This window comes from Diaphorina citri, unplaced genomic scaffold (genome assembly GCF_000475195.1).
Source record: "Diaphorina citri unplaced genomic scaffold, Diaci psyllid genome assembly version 1.1 scaffold123, whole genome shotgun sequence".
NCBI lineage: Eukaryota > Metazoa > Arthropoda > Insecta > Hemiptera > Psyllidae > Diaphorina > Diaphorina citri.
The window spans coordinates 150,717-178,256 of record NW_007377560.1 but is presented as its reverse complement, the minus strand read 5'-3'; the positions used below and the strand labels follow the sequence as shown (position 1 = coordinate 178,256).

The window sequence follows — 27,540 nt, the reverse complement described above, 5'->3', positions numbered from 1 at the left end:
TATCAAAAAATATACTGAATCCTCGTATAAAGTGGAGTTTAATAAATTCTCAATAATTCAGTCATCAGTAAATTCTAGATAGAGTGACGGGTGACGGGCAATAATTTTACGTACATTTAAAGCAGCATAATAAATTCTCTAAGAGTAAATAAAGAGAACTACGAGAAGCATTTTGAAAACACAAACTGTTCCTGTTAAAAAACGTCCTCAGATAGATTTATAACCTCAGATTGGTGTTGAAATAAAGATGATCGATTGCCAGATTGCTCTAGTTAAGTTATACAACGCAACGTCTAAAATTCGACTCTACATCTCTGTATAATAAGCAAACCCAGATAGATTTATAACCTCAGATTGGTGTTGAAATAAAGATGATCGATTGCCAGATTGCTCTAGTTAAGTTATACAACGCAACGTCTAGAATTCGACTCTACATCTCTGTATAATACGCAAACTTGCAAACAACGTATGGAAAGTTGGACAGTCTTTTTGGCCCTGTGCTTGTTTCGGGGTCCACTCAGCCTCGTGAGGACAACTGAAGAGCTACTTTAGCCAAGAAGCGACCAAAGTAAAAATTACAGAAATGACATAATTAGTAAAGGAGGCTCTTAGAGTGCTGTGATATCCATAAAAATTGTGAAGAGACTCTCAGCTTCACCACAAATAATTCTTTACTTTTATTAACTTTCCTCTTTATCAGGTGTACAATAGACTTGAGCTGTCTGGAGCGGGAGACCACACACAAGATCAAGAAACCTCTGGAGGATGGAGGAGGTGTCATCAGCCTCCTGTTAACTATCAGTGGTACCACGGCCTCCGAGACCATTACAGATCTCACTAGTCACTCGGAAAATCCCGAGGATATCCGAATGATACACGAACGATATGTGAGTAAAAAACTACGCCAGCCTAGAAAGCTTGGTTGGTAGGGCGTCTGCCTTGTGAGCGCTAGGTCGGGTCGTTAGGTTCGATTTCCACGAGGGGCGGATTTTATCCTGGACAGATAAGTTTCATTCTCGGAACGGATGGCTTTCTCCTGTCCTGCCTTCCGTCTCTCTTCTCTTTTGTCTGTTAGTTAAGTGAGTTCGAGTAAAACACTCAATTTCCTGCCTGTTTCCAGTCTTTACTCCGCGCGTTTCATCGTCTCCGGGACGTAGGTCATCTCACGGTGAAAGTATACAAAGCTCAAGGCCTGGCTGCAGCAGATCTAGGCGGGAAATCCGATCCATTCTGCGTACTCGAACTAGTGAACGCCAGACTACAAACCCAGACTGAATATAAGACGCTCACACCGGTGTGGAACAAGATATTTACCTTGTGAGTATCAAGTACCAGTAAATATCTCGAGAACGGTAAGAGCTAGAGACTTGAAATTTGGCATGCAGCTGTCAAATGTGAAAAGGATGCGACACGAAACTTTTGGTTAAGATCGGTGCAACGCTTGGCGGTTTTCAGCTTTACTGACAAAATGGTTAGAGATATTGTAAAAGTTACAATAGATGAACACCCAAATAACATCATTCATTAGGATAAGGAAAGTCGTGTTCACACCAGATATATATTTTTTTTTTTTTTTTTACCATTTTCAACTAATCCTCTTCATTGTTCTCTCTCGTGTTCCCTTGTGAGTTCAACCTGACAGCCAGCCTAGTTATGTTGGTTGTGAGTATCAACCTGACAGACAGCCTAGTTATGTTGGTTGTGAGTACCAACCTGACAGACAGCCTAGTTGGAGAGTTTCGGAGGTCTCAGGTTCGATTCCTGCCAGGAACAACTTTATCCTAAACACATAGGGTTTGTTATTTATCCTAAACACATAGGGTTCGTTCTCGGAACCGAAGTGAACCGAACAGATAAGTTTTGTTCTCGGAAAGGCTGGCTTTCTCCTGTCAAGTTTTCTTCGATTTCGGGACGATAAGACCTCCATTGTTACAGTTCTCCCTACAAAACCTCTTTGTTTTTTCTTCGTGTAATGAAAACTATAATGATGGAGTTTTTGCAACCAAAATTAGAGTCGTGTTTTAAACTTTTCATCGTTATTTGACAAATACTCGTTTTTGCGCGCTCTGCACATGCGCAGAAACGAGTTTTCGTCAAATAACGTTCAAAAATTGAATTAACGGACGCCAATTTTGGTGCAAAAACTCTGCGATTAACCCTAACATGACGATGATTATTTTCATATTCCAGTAACGTGAAAGACATCCCCTGATAATGAACAACTGGTAAGTAGATACAATAATGAACGCCTGGATCTGCTGTCCAGAGTCTCTGATAATGAACAACTGGTAAGTTATCATGATCAAATTTTAATGAACAACCATTAAAAAAGGTTTAAAAAAATGATGAGTGGTTACAAATATCGTTCCGCCATTAATATTCCTACTAATTTAAATTTGATGACTTGACTTAAATTTGAGTGAAAATATTGCCTATGTGCAGTCTTTGGTCTTGTACTCAGATCTCCTGATTTTAGGTTAATCCTTCTGGATATAAGGGTATACCTCTTGATAATTTCTATACATGTCTTTTCATTTCACAGCGCTACTATCGAGAATTGAGACTTCATCCAAATGACGAAAGAAGATCTAGGGATCAGAGGAAGAAAACCAAAGACAGATAATAATAGAATGAAACAGTTTTTCCATCACTTAGGCGGATTCCAGGGTAATAATGCCACTAGTCAGCTTTTGTCTACTTTCATCTTCGCAACATTTGTTGGCAAGACACTCCCAATGCCATTACAGAGCTGATGAAATTGGGACTTGATGAAAATGAACTCCAGGACTTCTGAGTTTCTGACATGCAAGGCTAGTGTGATATCCATGTAACTGTTACGCAATTAATGACAAAATCAGAATTAGAGGTAGCTGCAGGTACAGAGATAATAACTCCTTAGCTTCTGCTCAAGTCACAGCACAGTTACCTAATTGTAAAGTTTTTCATGTTTTAACATTCTGTTGTGTAATTTGTTACCGATTTTATTTATTTCTAGTTGTAAACTATAGGTTTCGATAATAATTTTGTGATATTAATATGATAAGTTTTATATTCATGTTGATCTTTTTTTTATGTTGAACATTTCCCTCCGTTTGTTTTCTTTTTAATGTTGTATTTTTCACATTGTTTATATAAATTATATTACTTTTATTATGTATGATAAGTTGTACTTTTTTATTTGTTTTTAAAGTTTATATTTCCATTTTTTTTTTTTTTTATGATAATTTTTTCTTTTTTTTTTTTTTTTAAAGTTTTTTTTTCTTTTTTTTTTTTTTTTTTTTTTTTGTTCCTTTCTTTTCTTCCCCTCCCTCTACACAGAACATTTTTAATCTTCCACTTAGTTTCAACACAGACATCACAGATCAGATCGTATACATGATACTTATGTGTAATGTTTTCAGCATGATTTCTAGACCTCGTACACTTAGCTACATCCCTATGCCTCCGATTATTTTTCTTATGTGCATTCAATAGTACTTATTTATACTGCAGAATAAAATCTTCTACCCAGAGAAGATTGAACCAACACCATCTCTCCAAAATAAGCAAAAAGAAAAAAGTGAAAATAAAAGAGAACCCTACAGACATTAACAGAAATAATATTGGTTAACATAAGAATTAAACAGAATACAAAGTAATATTACATTTTATACATAATGGAGTCTCAACAATCACATAATAAGAAGGGAAACTTGTTTTAAAGGGAATAAATTTAAATTAGGGATCTATGTATCTTGTAGGAGACCCAAGTCGTATTTTAATGACGAACTTTTGCCTAATTCACAGCTGATTTAACAGGAAAAGCAATATAATGCTTCTTCCAGTTTCCTAATTATCAAGTCTTGTACAGAGAAATTCCTGGGAACTTTGGAAGAAAAAAAATCAGGCATGTTTCTTGTAACTGTTAGGAGGAAAATCGTCAATTTCATCTGACAAAGTAGAAAGACCTTTAATTTGATATATAGGTCGACCAGGTTTGGATAAGTCCTTCTATACTCTATAGCAGCCATTCTTAACCTATGGTCCGTGGACCACTAGTGGTCCGCGAGAAGGTTTCAGGTGGTCCGCGAGAGGTGAGTAAGGAAAAAGTCATCGTATCTCTATTTTATATAACATACCCCTAAGAAAGGAAAAAAAAATCTTTCCTCTTTTCATAATGTTAATTTTTCTCATTTTCTATCTCTTTTCCTACAGGTAGATATAGGTCTCTAATTATTAATTATGGGTATGTATTAGACTCTAATGTATTAGAGTCTATGTATATTTTCATAATGTTAATTTTTCTCATTTTCTATCTCTTTTCCTACAGGTAGATATAGGTCCTCTAATTATTAATTATGGGTATGTATTAGAGTCTAATACATACCCATTGTCACATAGCGTGTACAATGTACAATTGATTGCATATACATACATACATACATACATACATACATACATACATACATACATAATCTCAAGTGGTCCGCGAGATTTTTGGTTTATCAATAGTGGTCCGCCAATTCTAAAAGGTTAAGAACCCCTGGTCTAATTGACATACATAATCTCAAGTGGTCCGCGAGATTTTTGGTTTATCAATAGTGGTCCGCCAATTCTAAAAGGTTAAGAACCCCTGCTCTATAGCGTTTCGAACCTATTTCTTACGATGGATCCATAATTACGAGTATGTATGTAAGTAGGGACTTCCGATTCTGGGTAAATCATATAACCCGACATCAATCTTTGATAAAAGATACTCCTTTTCTTTGGGTCTGTGATAAAGACTACATACCCATTACTGCCATTAAATGAAAAGGTTTGATAGAAGGAACTTTAACTGCTAAGGTCTTTACCTACTACAGTAAGGAGTTTGGTAAGTATATTGATTGTTTGCTACATCTGAAACTTGGAACCAAAATAAGATATCAAAGTAATTTTATTGGATTTGATTTAAAAACAGATGGCTTACCTTGATAGACACTATCATCGAGCTTATTGAACATACTGTAGCCACTCTGATCCTTATAAACAATGCTATAAATCCATATTATTGATCATACTGCAACACTTACGACTAGTCCATGAGTTCTATGATATGACTCCTATGTGGACCATGGATTTATTTCAGGGACTATCAATTCTTGTCATGTACACCATTGGCAATTCTTGTCATGTACACCATTGGGCCAGTTCTGAAATTGAAGAGGAAAAAGAGGATGAAATCAAGAAAATGGTTGGTCAGAGAAACACTGGAAAGTTGGGGGTGTAGGTACCTAGAATTTGAAAATAGACAATTTTAGAAAACTTGGATGAGTGACCCATTCTAGAAAGTTCACTACCTCTGTTATTTCAGTTATTGTCCCCGCCATTCTGCTATTTAAGCGAATATCTAGAAAAAAAGATAGGTAAAAGTAAAAGCAATGCAAATCCAGGTAAAAATTCACCTCCTGTTTACATATTTTTTTATCACTACCATTTTTCAAATATTTCGCGCTGTTTACAATCTATGCAGGCGTGCCAACGCACCAAGCAAAAATCAATACACTGTTGCCAACCCAAAAGAGCGCGCCAAAATTCAAATATCAGTGAAGTGAACAACCCCGATTACTGCGCATGCACCTACTTCTTGCTTACCTTTTACCCTACTTGAAATTTTACGCCTTTTCATTTTCATCAACCTAAAAGTAGTCTAATTCGGCCGAAATAGTAGGTGTTTTATTGGACTCTGTGGAGACAAAGAAAATGTTGGAAAATATGTTTAATTTCTCTACTGAGTATCCTATCTACTTTTCTTTCTCGCATGGTATTTTTCAGCAGGCAGGAGTTTTATCACTACCATTTTTCAAATATTTCGCGCTGTTTACAATCTATGCAGGCGTGCCAACGCACCAAGCAAAAATCAATACACTGTTACCAACCCAAAAGAGCGCGCCAAAATTCAAATATCAGTAAAGTGAACAACCCCGATTACCGCGCATGCGCCTACTTCTTGCTTACCTTTTACCCTACTCGAAATTTTACGCCTTTTCATTTTCATCAACCTAAAAGTATCTAGTCTAATTCGGCCGAAATGGTAGGTATTTTATTAAACTCTGTGGAGACAAAGAAAATGTTGGAAAATATGATTTCTCTTCTGAGTAGGTATCCTATCTACTTTTCTTTCTCGCATGATATTTTTCAGCAGGCAGGAGTAGGTAAGATTTTTCATTATTTTCAGACTGATGGTGAGATAGGATAGTAGGAGGATCTTTTTTTTTCTTTTTGTCGATGGTGGGCATCAAACCCAGGGCCTTCAGTAAGGTAAGCAAGCGCGTTACCACTGGGCTAATCCTTTCCCCCTAAATATTTTCTAATACCTGTACAGGAAAATTCCATCGAAATCTCGCGTGATAACAGCATAGGTACCTACTCGAATAATGTCTACATTTGACACATGACCATATTAGTAGGATAGCGGGGGGGTTTTTTTTTTTTTTTTTTTTTTTGTCGATGGTGGGCATCAAACCCAGGGCCTTCAGTAAGGTAAGCAAGCGCGTTACCACTGGGCTAATCGTTTCCCCCCTAAATATTTTCTAATACCTGTACAGGAAAATTCCATCGAGATCTCGCGTGATAACAGCATAGGTACTCGAATAATGTCTACATTTGACACATGACCATATTAATACAGGGTGCGCCAGAAAAACACTGATAACGGCTCAGGGTAGGTAGATCTCATAACTCACTCTTGGACTAAAACAAGTTTCATTCCCAATTTAAAATTTATAAAGAGTTCACAACAAGAACATCAGAAAGTAAATCTGTGATGATATTTGCAATCGAAATTCGAATTTTTTTGTCCACGGTAGGAATTGAACCCAGGACCTTTTGTATGGCAACAAAGTGCGTTTCTATTCCCATCTTAGATCTTAACTTCACTCCTCACTAGGTAGGAGTCCCTATCGCTGGCATGGCATATGGCAACCTACCGCTAGAGTTTCTATTCCCATCTCAGATCTTAACTTCACTCCTCACTAGGTAGGAGTCCCGGTAAGCTTTTAACATAACCATGAGCCCCTTATCTGGTCATAACTTTTCCATTTTAATCGATAAACTGTTTTTGTTAAAACCACGAGCCAGAGCACAAAATTTTGATCCGAATAGACCTGATCATCAAGTGTGTTTTACAGGTAGTCAAGTGGTTATTTCGCTGGGAAGGACGTGAGGTAAAAAGGCAAAAAAGGTCTCATTCTGATCCTTGAATAAAGCGCAAGTTTTCCTGAAAAATGGAGACCTCTGCTCCAAAATTTCTTCGGACAAAAACCGCGTGTTTCGTAACGTAAAAATCGGACAAAACAAGGTAAACCTTTTTCGAGCTTGAAAAACATCAAACCTGAATTTTGATTCCTCGTATATTCAGTCGTGTTTGACTGACTTTTATTTCACATAATCGAATACAACTCTTGTTTCCATTTCAGTTATTCAAAAATTTAGACCATATTTTGTTGTACCCATTGATCATTAAGTTTACCCTTGCATTCACAATATCTTTCTCTCCTCTGCAATACAAGCACCGAATCTCTCCTTCTAAAACGTTTACTTTGTTAATTTCTTAATAGTGGTGACTAAGGGACTGAACTCTTTGTTCTACATAAAAACAACGCCATGATATTGAACAACTGACAAAGTGAACAATGTATTTAAATGTGAAACAAAGAAATGACAAGCAAGCAAATTATTATAGGCACATGAATACACATCTTGAGTATTTAAATTGAAATAATAATTGCAAAATTTAACTTCACCCCGATTAAAAAGAAAATCCAGAAGATAAAAATATTTAATAGGCAAAAATAAATTCTAGTCCCTCAGTTCTAGGAATTTCTCTGTACAAGACACAAGTATCTAAATGAAATTAAAGATCAAAAACACAAGAATAAAACTTGCTATAATACATTGTTTGGACTTGGAGCCTATAGTTTAACTCTAGAAAATTTCAAGCTTGTAATCACATTGCAAAGAGACCTAACACACTAAACTTCCCAACCCTGGTAGTTTACACAAATACATAATATATTACATAGAATATTCATACAAAGTTTACAATGATAACAATTATTTTAGAAGGAGATTTCTAAAAGAATAAAAATACTAAACTTCCCAACCCTGGTAGTTTACACAAATACATAATATATTACATAGAATATTCATACAAAGTTTACAATGATAACAATTATTCTAGAAGGAGATTTCTAAAAGAATAAAAACTAGAAAAATAAACTCAACAAAAAACGAATAGTAGATCAAAGAGAGAAGGTGATGTAAGTTGTTAGTCCCTGTTCTGAGAATGAAAATTTTGAACGTAAAAAAAAGGTTTTGGAAAACCTTGCCGGGAGAAAAACTGAATAAAAAAAAAGATAGGTAGTACAATACCTAAACAAACTCAATTTTATAGATCAAAAGCGTAATCCTTGTGTCGAAATATAAAAAATTAAACTGCACAGGCAATTCATAATGGTAGAAAGACACAGCGAGGGAAATAGTTTAAAAACATACCTAGACTCAAATATCCAAAATGGAAGTACTAAGGATAAAATAAATAAAAATTTTAAACGAAAAAAAAAAAAAAAATCAAAAGGTTTTTAAAAACCTTGCCGGAAGAAAAACTGAATAAAAAAAAAAACAGATAGGTAGTACAATACCTAAACAAACTCAATTTTATAGATCAAAAGCGTAATCCTTGTGTCGAAATATAAAAATTAAACTGCACAGGCAATTCATAGTGGTAGAAAGACACAGCGAGGGAAATAGTTTAAAAACATACCTAGACTCAAATATCCAAAATGGAAGTACTGAGGATAAAATGTGTCCGCCCTGAATTCTTAAAACTTCAGTTCAAAATAACGCGTGAGGAGAGTAAAAACTCACTCTTGGACTAAAACAAGTTTCATTCCCAATTTAAAATTTATAAAGAGTTCACAACAAGAACATCAGAAAGTAAATCTGTGATCATATTTCCAATCAAAATTCGATTTTTTTTTTGTCCCAGGACTTTTTGTATGGCAACAAAGTGCGTTTCTATTCCCTTTCTTAGATCTATTCGATTTTTTTTTTTTTTTTTTTTTTGTCCACGGTAGGAATTGAACCCAGGACTTTTTGTATGGCGACAAAGTGGGTTTCTATTCCCATCTTAGATCTTAACTTCACTCCTCACTAGGTAGGAGTCCCTACCGCTGGCATGTCATATGGCAACCTACCGCTAGAGTTTCTATTCCCTTTCTTAGATCTTAACTTCACTCCTCACTAGGTAGGAGTCCCTATCGCTGGCATGGCATATGGCAACCTACCGCTAGAGTTTCTATTCCCTTTCTTAGATCTTAACTTCACTCCTCACTAGGTAGGAGTCCCAGTAAGCTTTTAACATAACCATGAGCCCCTTATCTACCTATAACCTATAATCCACAGGGTACTCACCATCTGGGCCGGAATCCACCCCGATCCATCCGGGGATGCGGTGGGTGAAATGGTGCAAACCGGGGCCCCATGAGGCCCCCTCTCCTTGGGAACCCGCCCTCGAAATGATGCCTGGGTCTGAACCTTGGGCCTGGGGGTCTCTGGTGTGGTCTGACAGGTCGTGTGTAGGTAGACACCGGGCTGGGTGTGGCTGGGCTAGGGACCGTGCTCGGGACAGGGGTAGGGGCGAGATCCGGCGAGACACTGGGCTCTGGTACTTTCCCAGTGAGTGCACTAATACCACTCAATGTCTCAATGTTGATACTACTGAGTAACTTCTCAGCTGTGGGATCTTGTAGGATCTTATCTAGCATGGCAGCAGGCACGGTCTCAGACTCGGTAGAGGGAAGGGGAGAGGGGGCAGCCTCTGCCTCGCTACCCGTCTGAGTGTTGATGTTGAACGAGCCTGAGACATAACAGTATGGTTATAATTATATTGCCACTTTACTAAACCCAAATCAACTATTTCGTACGTTTTAGAGGTACCTGATTACCTTTACCTAAATAGATGTTTATTTCATACCTACAAACGATTAATTTATTGATCATTTGGTGGAATGAATTACCAATTTGTAGATTAATTGACTTTTTTTCTGTTAGCGGGACGAAGAAATAATAAAAATATGAAAAGTGAGTAAGAAAGAAGTCATTATAAAACTCACCTTTGAACTGAGCTTTGGCTGCTGCTTCATCATCATCACTGAGATCCATATCTACGCTCTCTGTGTTGTCTGTTGTCTTACCATTGCCATTACTATCACTATGATCTGAAAAACAAATAGCATAGGTCAAAATATAGAAGTATTTGAAAAAGTTGCTAATAAATACACCCTCCTCCATCAGGTGTTTAATATGCCCCCTAACAGCTCTTCATTGCGATGGTTTCAAATTTGAACTGTTTCCTGTAGAAAAGGGTAACATAATGGCAACCTTTCATGATATTCTGTAGATAAATTTGAGAGGTGGAGAGGAGAGAGAGAGATAAAGAAAGATAAAAAGAGATAAAAAGAAGGTAGGTATATTTTAAATAAATAATAGAATTAGTAGAGTTGCACTAAACTCCAAATTTAGACTCAGAAGACCAGCAGTAACTAATTGAAAGCATTTGCTTGGTGGTTATGCATAGCATCCAATGTTGTCACAACATAGGGTAGGAATATAGCAAACTGGATTGTTAGGTCTGTTTATTTATACACATGCCACAAGTATAAGATAATTACTATTACAAATGTGACATCTACAGGAGATAATTGCATTGCAAGGTTTGTTCACCGTATTCATTCATCTCAAAAAGGCATTTTTATTTTTATTATTATTTTTTTTTTTTTACAAAACAGAGCCCTAAAGATACATTCACACACTATAGCAAATTGTCATACTTTCATAAGGAAAAAAAATCACATTTTTATGGTACCCGTTAAAAGAATCATGATCATGCCTGGATAACGTGTTTTAAAAAGGAATCAGACACACTATGGGTTTACAATAATGACATATATCTGCCACTTTGTCATAGCGTGTGACTGTATCAGCAGATGACGTTATACTTAAGTAAAATACCAAAGCACAAAATGGGGAGATAACTCTAATCTATGGAATTGCTGAAAAGAAAAAAAATGACATTAAAAAAGCATGTAATTCCGTCAAAAAAAGTCAATTCCGTCTACAAAATTTCCTGTTTTCTACTGGGGAACTCCTTCTTTACAGTTTTTTGACGAAGAGAAGGGCAAACAAACCTTGCATGAAACACCCTGTATAAGAGACTCATATAATGTAGCGTGTACCACAAAATCCTTTACACCCCCAAGTCTACAATCTATGTTGACTCTAATTTGATCAATTTTTTGGACGTTTATTATGCATCTACACAAGCGCGAAATTCCAAACGGCCGCGGCCTTTAGTAGACTTGGGGCTATTAAAGAATTACAAATGGCACACATACGCAAAATATGAAATCTCTCCAAGAAAAAAAAATCACATTTTTATGGTACCCGTTAAAAGAATTATGATCATGCCTGGATAACGTGTTTTAAAAAGGAATCAGACACACTACGGGTTTACTATAATGACATATATCTGCCACTTTGTCATAGCGTGTGACTGTATCAGCAGATGACGTTAATAACAGGTTATACTTAAAATACCAAAGCACAAAATGGGGGAGATAACTCTAATCTATGGAATTGCTGAAAAGAAAAAAAAAATTGACATTAAAAAAGCATGTAACTGTCAATTCCGTCTACAAAATTTCCTATTTTCTACTGGGGAACTCCTTCTTTACAGTTTTTTTGACAAACAGAAGGGCAAACAAACCTTGCATGAAACATCCTGTATAAGGGACTCATATGTGTAGCGTGTACCACAAAATCCTTTACACCCCCAAGTCTACAATCTATGTTGACTATAATTTGATCAAGTTTTTGGACGTTTATTATGCATCTACACAAGCGCGAAATTCCAAACGGCCGCGGCCTTTAGTAGACTTGGGGCTATTAAAGAATTACAAATGGCACACATACGCAAAATATGAAATCTCTCCAAAATAAGCAAAAAGAAAAAAGTGAAAATAAAAGAGAACCCTACTTTTTTTTTTTTTTTTTTTTTAAATTTTTTTTTTTTTTTTTTTTTTTTTTTTTTTTTTTTTTTTTGCTTCCTTTCTTTTCTTCCCCTCCCTCTACACACAGACATCACAGATTTCAACACAGACATCACAGATCAGATCATATACATGATACTTATGTGTAATGTTTTCAGCATGATTTCTAGACCTCGTACACTTAGCTACATCCCTATGCCTCCGATTATTTTTCTTATGTGCATTCAATAGTACTTATTTATACTGCAGAATAAAATCTTCTACCCAGAGAAGATTGAACCAACACCCTCCTGATTAGCAGGTGAGCATCTTGACCACTAAGCCACACCAACAAAGGCTCTACAAACTTTATGGAGTTCCAAACTTCCAAACACTAAAATAAAACAAGAATTTTACTTTGGATTTTGATTTTGATTTTTTATATATATTATTATTATTATTATTATTATTATTATGCCTCCAAGTTGCAAAATTTTAATTTTTCCATTATTTTTTCTTTTCATTGTTGAACATAGTAATTTTGATATGATAGTGAATGGGGTCAGCATATTTTAATATAGAACATAAACTATAAATATGTATTGGCTTCATTTTTGTTATTTTCTCACCTCAACCTTCCACACTGGAATTCAAACCAGCATATCAGTTGTGTTTCTGAGGCTGAGTACACCCCATATTTGAACCCAGACTATCATTAGGTAAAAGGCAGTTGTTTACATAACAATAATTCCTATGGTAGTCACTCTCACAATATCAATTATTCACATCAGCTAGCACTATGCATAGAGGCTTTGGACAAATTCTAGACAGATAAAACTTTTTTTTAAAAATATCTATGCACTTACCTTTAAGATGTAGCCATTACCACTGGAGTATGATCACATTTGTACCTATAGTTCACATGGTATTGAACCTGTCACTCTTGTGTGCAGGTGGTATCTAATTCATATTCCAACATGAGGCAAACAAATTCCATTGGATCTCATAATATTCTGCAAGAAAAAAGATAAAAACAGGTCTGCAATATCATCTTTATATTTCAATTTCCATGCATCAGTACAGTAATGTTTTATTCAGTAAATAGAAAAATATCTTCATTCAATTTTAAACAATTGATTTTAAAATGTTTCTTTTTTATACCTCCCTATTTCAAAAAATATACAAATCAATATTGATTTTTGATTACAACTCATAAGTCTTTTGATTTCTTTCCATGATTTTCTATAGGTACCTACTACAGTAAGGAGTTTGGTAAGTATATTGATTGTTTGCTACATCTGAAACTTGGAACCAAAATAAGATATCAAAGTAATTTTATTGGATTTGATTTAAAAACAGATGGCTTACCTTGATAGACACTATCATCGAGCTTATTGAACATACTGTAGCCACTCTGATCCTTATAAACAATGCTATAAATCCATATTATTGATCATACTGCAACACTTACGACTAGTCCATGAGTTCTATGATATGACTCCTATGTGGACCATGGATTTATTTCAGGGACCATCAACCACACTGGAATTCAAACCAGCATATCAGTTGTGTTTCTGAGGCTGAGTACACCCCATATTTGAACCCAGACTATCATTAGGTAAAAGACAGTTGTTTACATAACAATAATTCCTATAGTAGTCACTCTCACAATATCAATTATTTATATCAGCTAGCACTATGCATAGAGGCTTTGGACAAATTCTAGTCAGATGAAACTTTTTTTTAGATATCTATGCACTTACCTTTAAGATGTAGCCATTACCACTGGAGTATGATCACATTTGTACCTACAGTTCACATGGTATTGAATCTGTCACTCTTGTGTGCAGGTGGTATCTAATTCATATTCCAACTTGAGGCAAACAAATTCCATTCGATCTCATAATATTCTGCAAGAAAAAAGATAAAAACAGGTCTGCAATATCATCTTTATATTTCAATTTCCATGCATCAGTAATGTTTTATTCAGTAAATAGAAAAAATATCTTCATTCAATTTTAAACAATTGATTTTAAAATGTTTCTTTTTTATACATCCCCATTTCAAAAAATATACAAATCAATATTGATTTTTGATTACAACTTATAAGTCTTTTGATTTATTTGATACATCCCCATTTCAAAAAATATACAAATCAATATTGATTTTTGATTACAACTTATAAGTCTTTTGATTTATTTGCATGATTTTCTATAGGTACCTACTACAGTAAGGAGTTTGGTAAGTATATTGATTGTTTGCTACATCTGAAACTTGGAACCAAAATAAGATATCAAAGTAATTTTTATTGAATTTGATATAAAAACAGATGGCTTACCTTGATAGACACTGTCATCGAGCTTATTGAATATACTGTAGCCACTCTGATCCTTATAAACAATGCTATAAATCCATATTATTGATCATACTGCAACACTTACGACTAGTCCATGAGTTCTATGACATGACTCCTATGTGGACCATGGATTCATTTCAGGGACCATCACTTCTTGTCCTGTACACCATTTGGCCAGTTCTGAAATTGAAGAGGAAAAAGAGGATGAAATCAAGAAAATGGTTGGTCAGAGAAACAATTTTTGTAGGTAAGAATGGAATTCACTGGAAAGTTGGGAGTGTACCTAGAATTTGAAAATAGACAATTTTAGAAAACTTGGATGAGCGACCCATTCTAGAAAGTTCACTACCTCTGTGATTTCAGTTAATGTCCCCGCCATTCTGCTATTTAAGCGAATATCCAGAAAAAAGATAGGTAGGTACATCTCTCCAAAATAACCAAAAAGAAAAAAGTGAAAATAAAAGAGAACCCTACAGACATTAACAGAAATAATATTGGTTAACATAAGAAGTAAACAGAATACAAAGTAATATTACATTTTATACATAATGGAGTCTCAACAATCACATAATAAGGGAAAACTTGTTTTAAAGGGAATAAATTTAAATTAGGGATCTATGTATCTTGTAGGAGACCTAAGTCGTATTTTAATGACGAACTTTTGCCTAATTCACATCTGATTTAACAGGAAAAGCAATATAATGCTTCTTCCAGTTTCCTAATTATCAAGTCTTGTACAGAGAAATTCCTGGGAACTTTGGAGGAAAAAAATCAGGCATGTTTCTTGTCACTGTTAGGAGGAAAGTCGTCAACTTTATCTCTCTATAGCGTTTCGAACCTATTTCTTATGATGGTCCCATAATTACGAGTATGTATGTAAGTAGGGACTTCCGATTCTGGGTAAATCATATCACCCGACATCAATCTTTGATAAAAGATACTCCTTTTCTTTGGGTCTGTGATAAAGACTACATTACCCGTTACCGCCATTAAATGAAAAGGTTTGATAGAAAGAACTATAACTACAAAGGTCTTTTCGTCCCGAATGTGCGGAGATAAGTAAGACAGGATAGGAGATAACCTTTTAAATAGACGATTTTTTTCTTTGGTTCCATTGAAAATGTTCAATGTTCCTGCACCTGATTGTTACTCTGAGAACCCCATAGAACCCTATATCTCAAATCTACAGATCCCTTAACTACAAGTGGATTCTCGTTCAGACTTCCTCGTATATTCAGTCGTGTTTGACTGACTTTTATTTCACATAATCGAATACAACTCTTGTTTCCATTTCAGTTATTCAAAAATTTTGACCATATTTTGTTGTACCCATTGATTATTACCCTTGCATTCACAGTATCTTTCTCTCCTCTGCAATACAAGCACCGAATCTCTCCTTCTAAAACGTTTACTTTGTTAATTTCTTAATAGTGGTGACTAAGGGACTGAACTCTTTGTTCTACATAAAAACAACGCCATGATATTGAACAACTGAAAAAGTGAACAATGTATTTAAATGTGAAACAAAGAAATGACAAGCAAGCAAATTATTAGAGGCACATGAATACACATCTTGAGTATTTAAATTGAAATAATAATTGCAAAATGTAACTTCACCCCGATTAAAAAGAAAATTCAGAAGATAAAAATATTTAATAGGCAAAAATAAATTCTAGTCCCTCAGTTCTAGGAATTTCTCTGTACAAGACACAAGTATCTAAATGTATAATTAAAGATCAATAACACAAGAATAAAACTTGCTATAATACATTGTTTGGACTTGGAGCCTATAATTTAACACTACGGCGGGTAGTGGGTGGATACCATTGGGGTGGGGTGGTGGTATCGGTATATTCCCAGGTGGAGGGGAGGTGTAGGCTGGAGCCCGGGTAGGGAGTGGTGGGGGGGAGGTATACACCTGGGGTGTAGGCGCTGGGTGGTAGTCACTCCCTGTGTTTGCAGTCTCAGTGTTGAGGAGCCAGGGGGGTGGTTTGAACTCTTCATCCAGGTCAAACATGGAGGGGGGGAGGGGAGGAGGAGGGAGGGGGAGAGGATCTGGAGACTGCGGTGTGGGTGGGGGGTACTGTGTATTGACTGGGGTAGGAATGGATTGTACTGGGGTGTATTGCTGGCTTCCTGGGGTAGGAATGGATTGTACTGGGGTGTATTGCTGGCTCCCTGGGGTAGGAATGGATTGTACTGGGGTGTATTGTTGGTTGCTGGGGGGAGGTATTGACTGGACAGGTGTGTACTGTTGGCTCCCTGGGGTAGGAATAGATTGTACAGGGTTATATTGTTGGCCTGTTGGTGTTGGAATACCCTGTACTGGGTTATAATGTTGGTCCCCTGGGGTAGGTATAGATGGCGTGGGTGTGTACTGCTGAGTTCCTGGGGTGGGTATAGACTGGGTAGGTGTGTATTGTACCACTGGGGTGGTAGTAGGGGGTGGTTGTTTCAACATATTGAGGATAGAGGCTAGAGAGGTTTGTGCTGGGGTGGACATATCAGAATGAGGGGCAGAAGGAGGAGGTACGATGGTGGGTGTACTCCCAGGGGGTGGGTTTGTAGAGCCAATCACTTCTATCTTGTTACCCTGGGAACAGAGAGGAACACTGGGTGTAATGCTTGTTGGATTCATTGGAATTTTTACAAGCAGCCCCCAAGTTAACCCTTCACAAGTATATCCAAGATAAAACATTCGTGAAGTATCTTACAAGAAAAGACTCCTACCTTTACAGTCTTTTCATTATGCCCCCTGCACATTGAAGTAGCATTTGTTTTCCATACAAAACAATAGTTAAGTTAACCCTTCACAAGTATATCCAAGATAAAACATTCGTGAAGTATCTTACAAGAAAAGACTCCTACCTTTACAGCCTTTTCATTATGTCCCCTGCACATTGAAGTAGCATTTGTTTTCCATACAAAACAATAGTTAGGACCCCAAACTATAAAACATGCAAAGCACCTACCTGACAGAATAAAATGGAGGCAACCTATTATTGTTGAGGTTAAATACCAACTAACAGTAAGTAAGTAAAGCACCTACCTCATAGTTATCCACAGTATTTGTCTCACTTGATGTGACCACAGCAGCATTATCCTGATCTGAACTGAACAGAGATTTCTAAACCAAACCAAAACACACAGGGGGGACAAAACAACACATTAAAACACGCTGGCTAATGTTAGATTAGTAATGAGATAGGGACGAGGACAACACAGGTTACAATGGGTTAGACAAGACAAGTAAAACGTGAATTTTCCTTCTTGACTTGAAATAATCAACCATTGAAATATTAGAAAATTCACACAGTAAAACCATTCTTCTTTTTAGTAAAAATAATCCCTTGGTTGTATAATTTTTTCCCGTTTTAAATAATTGATCGCCTTCAAAATCCATGAAAAAAATATACAATACCCAAAAATACCCTCAAAATATCGCAAATAAAAACACATTTTGTGATTACTCTGTGGTGATTACAACCCAAAGTATACCATCAAAAAATTGCAAACAAAAGATAACCGATTATATGAATATCATCACCCATAATCAACCATTGAAATATTAGAAAATTCACACAGTAAAACCATTCTTCTTTTTAGTAAAAATAATCCCTTGGTTGTATAATTTTTTCCCGTTTTAAATAATTGATCGCCTTCAAAATCCATGAAAAAAATATACAATACCCAAAAATACCCTCAAAATATCGCAAATAAAAACACATTTTGTGATTACTCTGTGGTGATTACAACCCAAAGTATACCATCAAAAAATTGCAAACAAAAGATAACCGATTATATGAATATCATCACCTCATGCGATATAAATTCAATTGTTACCTGAATATCAAACGGTAAGCTGGTTGATCCAATGAAGCTTGAGAATCCACCGGTGAATGAGGTGGGAGTATACTCTGGTTGGTAACTCGAATCATTCTGTGAGTTGCTGGTACTGGTAGGGGTAGGGGTGTAGAAATCAGATGAGGCACTGGTATCCAGAGTGCTTGTGTTGTTACTCGTGTTGTATTGGGCATACTGGGCTGTGGTGTTCAGACTGGTCGGATTATATGCATACTCTGAAATAGAGAATGAATCATTGTTCAAATAGGTATGTTGTTGTTTACAAATGTTCCGATTGACCCATTTTCCTAAGCGCGTCCCAATATTTTTCCGCGACCTAGCACTTCGTTTGAAATCCCCAAAACATTGACAGATTTTATTTTATTTCCTTACCACCCGAATTCGAAAGAGGAGGACAGGATAGCAGTTCCTCGGATAAAATTCACTACGGGCGGGAATTAAACCCACAACCGCGTGCTTAGTTTGAAGTTCCCAAAACATAGACAGATTTTTTCTTTTTATATCTTTTTCGCCGAGTGGGTTATTGGCTAATTCGGTATCAATAAAATTATGAATTACTAAGAGATGAAAAATTCCAGGGCTGGAAAAAAATATTACCTGTGGTATTATCCTCGCCTGGTAGTTCAATATCATCAAGAGGAGAGGGGGAAGGCGCGTTTATATCAGGACTAGGTATAGGAGATGGCAGGCTGGTTACTAATTCATCCAGCTTGCGTTTCATGGTTTTCACTCGACTGCCAAAGTTCTTGTACGCCTGTGCATACTCTGAAATAGAGAATGAATCATTGTTCAAATAGGTATGTTGTTGTTTACAAATGTTCCGATTGACCCATTTTCCTAAGCGCATCCCAATATTTTTCCGCGACCTAGCGCTTCGTTTGAAATCCCCAAAACATTGATAGATTTTATTTTATTTCCTTACCACCCGAATTCGAAAGAGGAGGACAGGATAGGAGTTCCTCGGATAAAATTCACTACGGGCGGGAATCAAACCCACAACCGCGTGCTTAGTTTGAAGTTCCCAAAACATACACAGATTGTTTCTTTTCATATCTTTTTCCCCGAGTGGGTTATTGGCTAATTCGGTATCAATAAAATTATGAATTACTAAGAGATGAAAAATTCCAGGGCTGGAAAAAAATATTACCTGTGGTATTATCCTCGCCTGGTAGTTCAATATCATCAAGAGGAGAGGGGGAAGGTGCGTTTATATCAGGACTAGGTATAGGAGATGGCAGACTGGTTACTAATTCATCCAGCTTGCGTTTCATGGTTTTCACTCGACTGCCAAAGTTCTTGTACGCCTATAAAAGAAAGATCATCAGAATTTAATTTAGTTCCTGGTCACAGTAGATCTATAAAGGTCGCAGACATGACTGCCAAAGTTCTTGTACGCCTATAAGAGAAAAATCATTGTATCATTTTAACAAGATTGGATTATCAAGCGTTATCGCGCGACTCCGCGTTACTACGATTCCATATGTTGTAATACCCTGTATGTTGTAACACCCTGAACATTGTAAAACCCTGTATATTGTAACACCCTATATGTTGTAACACCCTGTATTTTGTAACACCCTGTATGTTGTAACATCCTGAATATTGTAACACCCTGTATATTGTAACACCATGTATGTTGTAACATCCGATACAGTGTAACACCCTGTATGTTGTAACACCCTGTATGCATGTTGTAACACCCTGTATGCTGTAACACCCTGTATGTTGAAACACCCTGAATATTGTAAAACCCTGTATATTGTAACACCCTGTATGTTGTAACACCCTGAATATTGTAACACCCTGTATGTTGTAACACTATTTATAGTGTTACAACACCCTGTTCATTGTAACACAACACACTATAATATGTAACACACTGTGTAGGAATGGTGTAGGGAAAGTGAGATGCGGCACACCCTGTATAAACAGGGCTTATTCTATAGCTATGCACATAATGGGGTCCAAATTCATGAAATACATATTTTTTTCCAGCTCTCTATTGAGATATTAGATGTGATCCCAAAACATAAGGTACACCCTGTATGGAAAACGGTAAGAGTGGGGTGGTCAAATGTATAGCTATGCACATAATGGGGGTCCAAATTCATGAAATACATATTTTTTTCCAGCTCTCTATTGAGATATTAGATATGATCCCAAAACATAAGGTACACCCTGTAAGACAACACAGATGACAATGGGTTAGACAAGACAAGTAAACCGTGAATTTTCCTTCTTGACTTGAAATAATCAACCATTGAAATATTAGAAAATTCACACAGTAAAACCATTCTTCTTTTTAGTAAAAATAATCCCTTGGTTGTATAATTTTTTTCCCGTTTTAAATAGTTGATCGCTTTCAAAATCCATGAAAAAAATATACAATACCCAAAAATACCCTCAAAATATCGCAAATAAAAACACATTTTGTGGTTACTCCTTGGTGATTACAACCCAAAGTATACCATTAAAAAATTGCAAACAAAAGATAACCGATTATATGAATATCATCACCTCATGCGATATAAATTCAATTGTTACCTGAATATCAAACGGTAAGCTGGTTGATCCAATGAAGCTTGAGAATCCACCGGTGAATGAGGTGGGAGTATACTCTGGTTGGTAACTCGAATCATTCTGTGAGTTGCTGGTACTGGTAGGGGTAGGGGTGTAGAAATCAGATGAGGCAAATTGAAATGGGAAATTTAATATCTCCATTGATATGTAATCGATAAAATGTCAGAATCCTTGAATTACCTGGAACTCTGTGTTCTCTGCACTGGCATTCTTCTTGGTCGTTGTAGTAAGAAGTCCACACAGATCTGACAGGAAAACTTCATCGTAGATAGACCTCTCATTCCAGATCTTGAACAGTCGCAGGATTTTACCCTTCACCTTGTCATCTCTGGAATAATATTTTGATTTTAGTCCATTAAGCTGAATATAGATGGGAATAATATTTGCAAGGATGTACGTAACTTGTGGAAAGGTCATTAGATGATACAGTTCATATGAAATGAGTGTCTTGCAAGGCATCCCTTGCAAACATGATTATCATCTAAATCTGACTTTAGCTTTAGATATACATTTAAGGGTGGGATATCATAAAAATTGATCACTTCTAAAACTGGATTTGGACAACGGGGCTTTGTGTGCATTTTATCTCAAACAGTCTCAAAAGGGGAAGAAAATCTTTACCTCACTAGTGTTGTGGCCTTCTGTAGAGCTGTACCCCAGCTCTCCACAAATTGTAATGATTTCCGCTTGCTATATTGAATCACATCATTTGCTAGGTAGAACAGAGTTAGACGCTGCTCAATTTTCACTGCAATGGAAAAACATACACATTGTGTTATATTGATATAAATATATTGGAATGTGAAAAATTAAGCACAAAAGAATTGCCTTCTTATGCTGTTTTCAACATTTACATAAAAGGCCAAACCCTGAAATTTGTTTGAATTGAACTTGTTTGTAAACTGATCTGATTACCTATCTGATTTTCATGTTTCAGTACTTTTAGTCAGCATTAGCTAAACAAATTGCCTAGAGCAAACTGTTAACTTTATTCTGAGTTCAACTCTCACAGTGAAACCAGGCATCACTGACCTGCCATTTAATGGCCAATTTGAATCACTCTTTTAAAAACATAGTTTTACCTTTCTTGAGAACTTTGAGCCATGTCCCAACAATAGCTTTGTGACTCTCTCGATGCTGCAAACACCATGCTGAGAGTCCGGTAATACTGTCCTGAGTTTCTTTCAGGTTGAGAAGCCGCTTCTCAAAAAACTGATCGTTAAACTCAACCATGATGAATAGAATGGTGTCTGATGGATAGATGATTAACTTTTACAAGTTACATTGTTTTCAGACCTGAAAATCAAGTTAAAAGATAATACTGAAGATTCGTTTTGAATATAGGTATGAATCTGAACAAAATATTGATGTCACTTGTAACCAAATTACTTACATCCTGCCCATTAAACCATTAATACTCAAATAACAGTAGATTGTTATGTTGTATAGCACAATGGTTGGGTACCTTACACTTATCTTGGAGGGAAAAGCATTGTTATCACCACAAATAACTGATACTCTGTCCTCCCTTGTGAAAGCAGGATATTGTATTGATTTACAATTTTTAATCGTTGATAATGAAACTGGTCATAAACTTCCTCAGACTAGCTGGTCTCCGCTACTTCTTGCTTCAGACATAGCATGTACTTCTTCAAATGACAAATACTATCCTCAAGCTCTGAATCAACGTCCAGGCCACTCGTCCGCCTCTCTGTTCAATATAAAGCGCATGGTGAGATTATTTAACGAATGCCGTTTGTCGGTTTTCGATGAAATCTCAAAAACATTCATCATAATGGGACTATCTCACGGATACGCAAGACACAACAAGCACAATGGGACTAGTTCAGGGGATGGGGTGACACCAAACGGACCTTTGCTCATTAGTTTTTGTTCTCCATTGGGCCTGTAGGGGCTCTTTTTCTAAGTCGCACATTATACTCAACTATTTGTAAAATTAAAGAGTCCATTTTAAATTTTAACATTTTACTCTAAGTGAGGGACAGAATAATTATGGTCATTGGGTTTATTTAGGGAAATTCCAGGCTGGTATCCTCCCTGTTTACAGTCTCGGTACTTGTGCAGAAGTCACATCCGTGGAATATTGCTACCAAAGGAACTGGCACAAACGAGCAGTGACCAGTGTTATTATAGGGTTAGGTTAAATACAAAGAGGAGCTTTTCTTTTCCACGGACGTGACTTCTGCATAATTACCACAGTCTCTCAGTATCATATATGTCTAGGTACCTAAGTATATTGTTTATTACCTTTGACGATACTGCTCAGACTTTTGATATCATTCAAGTTGAGTGGATTCTCACTGATGAATGTTAACTCCTCATTTGTATTATCTTCCAGTAGTTCCATGTTCTTCATCTTATCAAACATCACATTGGGCTGCAAAAGAAATTAATTTTAATAATAAACTATGTGTAATGTACTTAACTTGGATAGCAACAGATTCCATGTTACTGTTAACTAGGTACAACTGAAATCATTAAAAAGCCATGTAAAAATGAACAGCATTCAGCAGAAAACCACCTATATGAGGCCTTGCTTTATGAATGTTTTTTTCTCTCTGTTTAATGCTGTCCAATTATGAACAGAAAAATTACCACATAATAGGTATTATTCTAATCAAGTAGAGGCAATTTTCTTTGCCTCTGGGGATGTGGATATTAATTGAAATGGGAAATTTAATATCTCCATTGATATGTAATCAATAAAATGTCAGAATCCTTGTCATACAACGACATGTTATGCCTATGATCTGTGTCCTTCCTCAGTCTAGATATCACCGGTAATGATCTGTCGTCTACATCCACACTGAAAGTAAGATAATAAATCAACATTAGAATTGATTTTCGATAATTGGTTAGGTTCATATTAGACATCCTAAGAAGAGGCATTATTGCTTTTGGTTTTTTAATTGGAAACAATTAGGTATCCAAAAAATATGATGGAAAGGGTAAGCAATAAAGAATTGATTTTGCCTTGTACAACAATTTATGGTTAAAGTGGAGGGTAGCTTGGAGAGGGAATTTGTTCAATTGTCCTGAAAATCTCAAACCGCCTTAAGGTTCCAGGATAAAAGCCCTCAAAAGCTTAATAAAGGGCACCAATATTGTTCCCAACATTAATGAAGAGAAAAAAGCAACACTGCCCGGTGCAACATTTTGGGCACCATAAGAACCTTAATCACAAAAGAAAAGGGTAAGCAATAAAGAATTGATTTTGCCTTGTACAACAATTTATGGTTAAAGTGGAGGGTAGCTTGGAGAGGGAATTTGTTCAATCGTCCTGAAAATCTCAAACCGCCTTAAGGTTCCATGATAAAAGGCCTCAAAAGCTTAATAAAAGGCACCAATATTGTCCCCAACATTAATGAAGAGAAGAAAGCAACACTGCCCGGCGCAACATTTTGGGCACCATTAAAAACCTTAATCACAAAAGATCTAACCAGGTCGCAGTGAAATAGGTCTTGAAACTTAAATAAAGCCCATGGGTCTACTTATACCATAAAACCTTGATTTTCTCGGTAGATACCTACTATTAAAAGAAAACAAGAATCCTTGAATTACCTGGAACTCTGTGTTCTCTGCACTGGCATTCTTCTTGGTCGTTGTAGTAAGAAGTCCACACAGATCTGACAGGAAAACTTCATCGTAGATAGACCTCTCATTCCAGATCTTGAACAGTCGCAGGATTTTACCCTTCACCTTGTCATCTCTGGAATAATATTTTGATTTTAGTCCATTAAGCTGAATATAGATGGGAATAATATTTGCAAGGATGTACGTAACTTGTGGAAAGGTCATTAGATGATACAGTTCATATGAAATGAGTGTCTTGCAAGGCATCCCTTGCAAACATGATTATCATCTAAATCTGACTTTAGCTTTAGATATACATTTAAGGGTGGGATATCATAAAAATTGATCACTTCTAAAACTGGATTTGGACAACATCGTAGATAGACCTCTCATTCCAGATCTTGAACAGTCGCAGGATTTTACCCTTCACCTTGTCATCTCTGGAATAATATTTTGATTTTGGTCCATTAAGCAGAATATAGATGGGAATAATATTTGCAAGGATGTGCTTAACTTGTGGAAAGGAGGAAAGGTCATTAGATGATACAGTTCATATGAAATGAGTTTGTCTTGCAAGGCATCCCTTGCAAACATGATCATCATCTAAATCTGACTTTAGCTTTAGATATACATTTAAGGGTGGGATATCATAAAAACTGATCACTTCTAAAACTGGATTTGGACAATGGGGCTTTGTGTGCATTTTATCTCAAACAGTCTCAAAAGGGGAAGAAAATCTTTACCTCACTAGTGTTGTGGCCTTCTGTAGAGCTGTACCCCAGCTCTCCACAAATTGTAATGATTTCCGCTTGCTATACTGAATCACATCATTTGCTAGGTAGAACAGAGTTAGACGCTGCTCAATTTTCACTGCAATGGAAAAACATACACATTGTGTTATATTGATATAAATATATTGGAATGTGAAAAATTAAGCACAAAAGAATTGCCTTCTTATGCTGTTTTCAACATTTACATAAAAGGCCAAATCCTGAAATTTGTTTGAATTGAACTTGTTTGTAAACTGATCTGATTACCTATCTGATTTTCATGTTTTAGTCAACATTAGCTAAACAAATTGCCTAGAGCAAACTGTTAACTTTATTCTGAGTTCAACTCTCAGAGTGAAACCAGGCATCACTGACCTGCCATTTAATGGCCAATTTGAATCACTCTTTTAAAAGCATAGTTTTACCTTTCTTGAGAACTTTGAGCCATGTCCCAACAATAGAATTGATATAAATATATTGGAATGTGAAAAATTAAGCACAAAAGAATTGCCTTCTTATGCTGTTTTCAACATTTACATAAAAGGCCAAACCCTGAAATTTGTTTGAATTGAACTTGTTTGTAAACTGATCTGATTACCTATCTGATTTTCATGTTTCAGTACTTTTAGTCAGCATTAGCTAAACAAATTGCCTAGAGCAAACTGTTAACTTTATTCTGAGTTCAACTCTCACAGTGAAACCAGGCATCACTGACCTGCCATTTAATGGCCAATTTGAATCACTCTTTTAAAAACATAGTTTTACCTTTCTTGAGAACTTTGAGCCATGTCCCAACAATAACTTTGTGACTCTCTCGATGCTGCAAACACCATGCTGAGAGTCCGGTAATACTGTCCTGAGTTTCTTTCAGGTTGAGAAGCCGCTTCTCAAAAAACTGATCGTTAAACTCAACCATGATGAATAGAATGGTGTCTGATGGATAGATGATTAACTTTTACAAGTTACATTGTTTTCAGACCTGAAAATCAAGTTAAAAGATAATACTGAAGATTCGTTTTGAATATAGGTATGAATCTGAACAAAATATTGATGTCACTTGTAACCAAATTACTTACATCCTGCCCATTAAACCATTAATACTCAAATAACAGTAGATTGTTATGTTGTGTAGCACAATGGTTGGGTACCTTACACTTTTCTTGAAGGGAAAAGCATTGTTATCACCACAAATAACTGATACTCTGTCCTCCCTTGTGAAAGCAGGATATTGTTTTGATTTACAATTTTACATCGTTGATAATGAAACTGGTCATAAACTTCCTCAGACTAGCTGACAGTTTATCAACTATTCACTGTGGGAGGGAAAACTTGGAGGATCTCTAGGTAGGTACTCATTTCTCAGTAAATATAACCCACACTACTCACAGGCCAACTGAACACATTTTGCTCATGGAAATGAGTAGTCAGAACACAATACGATTCTCTCATAAAAGCCAAACTACACATTTCAACCGAGTTCTAAGCAATTTTAGCTACCCCTTAGGTGGGTGTTTGGCCACAAGAGCACCAAGTTCATCCCGTGATTATAAGGAAACGTGAGCTTACCCAAGGGAAGTATGATTATGAATATGTCTGAATAATCCTACACTTTGAATAAAACTATAATCCTCCTTCATAAACTGCCTCGACAACATAGATTCACCTCGTTGATCGACAGCCGGTCCACTATGTTTGGACACACCTTTAGAGATTTCAACTTGTTACTTTATCAATTTCAACTTTTCCCCATCCATGGCACAAGCTCTGCTTTTACGGATGGGTATATACCGTTTATATGAATTTTGTATGTTCTGATGTTGTAAAAATAATAAATGGAAACTTGATAAAAAAATAAATAAACTTCAATTTGCCCTCAGCTGTTCAAGGCCATAGCAGTACTCGCCCGATCTCGCCCACCCTCACCTGTCGAAGCTCCCAGCCTCTCCCAACACTCTCTGGACGCCAGTAGCTACCAAGGAGAAGAAGAAGAAGCGACCGAACAGGTCTATGTGGTTCCGGATGAGGTGTTTGCCGGATTGGTGAAGCCGGAGAATGTGCGGCCGGATGACAACACTGCGTTCTGGGAGTATCAGATGTTTGGGGAGTTCCGGATGGGTGAGTAGTAGGTTCTGGGTAACAGATGTTTGGGGAGCTCCAGATGGGTGAGTAGGTAGATTTTTTGAAAGGGTTTTTTTTAAGATGAGTGTTTCACCGCCGTTTTTATTTCGTAGCGATGAAACAACTGCTACATTGGACGCTTGTGGTCTGTGTCGTAGCATGCCCATCCCGTAGTATGCCTCTCATCAGATGGGCGAGAAGAGACACAATA

General features: G+C 36.5%; 4 protein-coding genes and 3 long non-coding RNA genes across 8 annotated transcripts; 1 reads left to right on the top strand and 6 right to left on the bottom strand.

Annotated features, from left to right (window-relative positions):
* The first annotated feature begins 3,292 nt into the window (after positions 1-3,292).
* LOC113465557 lies at positions 3,293-13,034 on the top strand. Its single transcript, XR_003390227.1, has 2 exons — positions 3,293-3,340; positions 12,166-13,034. It is a non-coding gene; the product is annotated as an uncharacterized LOC113465557 (long non-coding RNA).
* Positions 5,107-10,234, bottom strand: LOC103524845 (soluble scavenger receptor cysteine-rich domain-containing protein SSC5D-like). Of its 2 annotated transcripts, none has more exons than XM_008489885.2 (3): positions 10,134-10,234; positions 9,433-9,877; positions 5,107-5,171 (listed from the first exon to the last, which is right to left on the bottom strand). In XM_008489885.2, coding segments are annotated over exons 1-3 (495 nt in total). In that variant the 5' UTR covers positions 10,183-10,234; the 3' UTR covers positions 5,107-5,170. The 2 variants fall into 2 exon arrangements, with proteins under 2 accessions (XP_008488107.1, XP_008488106.1); XM_008489884.2 differs by lacking the exon at positions 5,107-5,171 and adding an exon at positions 6,874-7,042 and having other exon boundaries at positions 9,409-9,877.
* Positions 12,922-13,578, bottom strand: LOC113465552. Its single transcript, XR_003390219.1, has 2 exons — positions 13,416-13,578; positions 12,922-13,060 (listed from the first exon to the last, which is right to left on the bottom strand). It is a non-coding gene; the product is annotated as an uncharacterized LOC113465552 (long non-coding RNA).
* Positions 13,579-13,613: 35 nt separating this feature from the next.
* On the bottom strand, positions 13,614-14,826 carry LOC103524846. The gene is made up of 3 exons (XR_003390221.1): positions 14,753-14,826; positions 14,489-14,583; positions 13,614-13,957 (listed from the first exon to the last, which is right to left on the bottom strand). It is a non-coding gene; the product is annotated as an uncharacterized LOC103524846 (long non-coding RNA).
* Positions 14,827-16,132: 1,306 nt separating this feature from the next.
* LOC103524860 (proline-rich protein 2-like) lies at positions 16,133-19,590 on the bottom strand. The gene is made up of 4 exons (XM_026820114.1): positions 19,415-19,590; positions 18,247-18,482; positions 17,453-17,530; positions 16,133-16,996 (listed from the first exon to the last, which is right to left on the bottom strand). Exons 1-4 carry the CDS (start codon positions 19,536-19,538, stop codon positions 16,133-16,135), a joined length of 1,302 nt encoding a protein of 433 aa, XP_026675915.1. The 5' UTR covers positions 19,539-19,590.
* Positions 19,591-19,600: 10 nt separating this feature from the next.
* On the bottom strand, positions 19,601-22,166 carry LOC113465531 (regulation of nuclear pre-mRNA domain-containing protein 2-like). The gene is made up of 4 exons (XM_026820112.1): positions 21,930-22,166; positions 21,469-21,595; positions 21,028-21,175; positions 19,601-19,663 (listed from the first exon to the last, which is right to left on the bottom strand). The coding sequence occupies exons 1-4, from the start codon at positions 22,078-22,080 to the stop codon at positions 19,601-19,603; spliced, it is 489 nt and encodes a 162-aa protein (XP_026675913.1). The 5' UTR covers positions 22,081-22,166.
* A 285-nt stretch (positions 22,167-22,451) lies between these two features.
* LOC103524859 (regulation of nuclear pre-mRNA domain-containing protein 1A-like) lies at positions 22,452-26,855 on the bottom strand. The gene is made up of 6 exons (XM_026820111.1): positions 26,778-26,855; positions 25,977-26,190; positions 25,185-25,311; positions 24,430-24,577; positions 23,116-23,245; positions 22,452-22,558 (listed from the first exon to the last, which is right to left on the bottom strand). The coding sequence occupies exons 2-6, from the start codon at positions 26,125-26,127 to the stop codon at positions 22,452-22,454; spliced, it is 663 nt and encodes a 220-aa protein (XP_026675912.1). The 5' UTR covers positions 26,128-26,190; positions 26,778-26,855.
* Positions 26,856-27,540: the final 685 nt, after the last annotated feature.

Bases quoted from the DNA above. Each gene is read 5' to 3' on its own strand.
- LOC103524845 (XM_008489884.2), bottom strand. From the start codon at position 10,182: ATGGATCTCAGTGATGATGATGAAGCAGCAGCCAAAGCTCAGTTCAAA. The intron at 9,878-10,133 runs GTGAGTTTTATA...GTTATGTCTCAG, and splicing joins AGCCAAAGCTCAGTTCAAAG to GCTCGTTCAACATCAACACT.
- LOC103524860 (XM_026820114.1), bottom strand. From the start codon at position 19,538: ATGAAACGCAAGCTGGATGAATTAGTAACCAGTCTGCCATCTCCTATA. The intron at 17,531-18,246 runs GTAACAATTGAA...GGTTTGGTTTAG, and splicing joins GCTTACCGTTTGATATTCAG to AAATCTCTGTTCAGTTCAGA. The intron at 16,997-17,452 runs GTAGGTGCTTTA...CTCTGTTCCCAG, and splicing joins ATACTGTGGATAACTATGAG to GGTAACAAGATAGAAGTGAT.
- LOC113465531 (XM_026820112.1), bottom strand. From the start codon at position 22,080: ATGGTTGAGTTTAACGATCAGTTTTTTGAGAAGCGGCTTCTCAACCTG. The intron at 21,176-21,468 runs GTAAAGATTTTC...ATATTATTCCAG, and splicing joins AAGGCCACAACACTAGTGAG to AGATGACAAGGTGAAGGGTA. The intron at 19,664-21,027 runs GTAATTCAAGGA...TTTCTCTTATAG, and splicing joins CAGAGAACACAGAGTTCCAG to GCGTACAAGAACTTTGGCAG.
- LOC103524859 (XM_026820111.1), bottom strand. From the start codon at position 26,127: ATGGTTGAGTTTAACGATCAGTTTTTTGAGAAGCGGCTTCTCAACCTG. The intron at 25,312-25,976 runs GTAAAACTATGT...TTTCCATTGCAG, and splicing joins GCTCAAAGTTCTCAAGAAAG to TGAAAATTGAGCAGCGTCTA. The intron at 22,559-23,115 runs GTAATAAACAAT...TATATTGAACAG, and splicing joins TCTGAGCAGTATCGTCAAAG to AGAGGCGGACGAGTGGCCTG.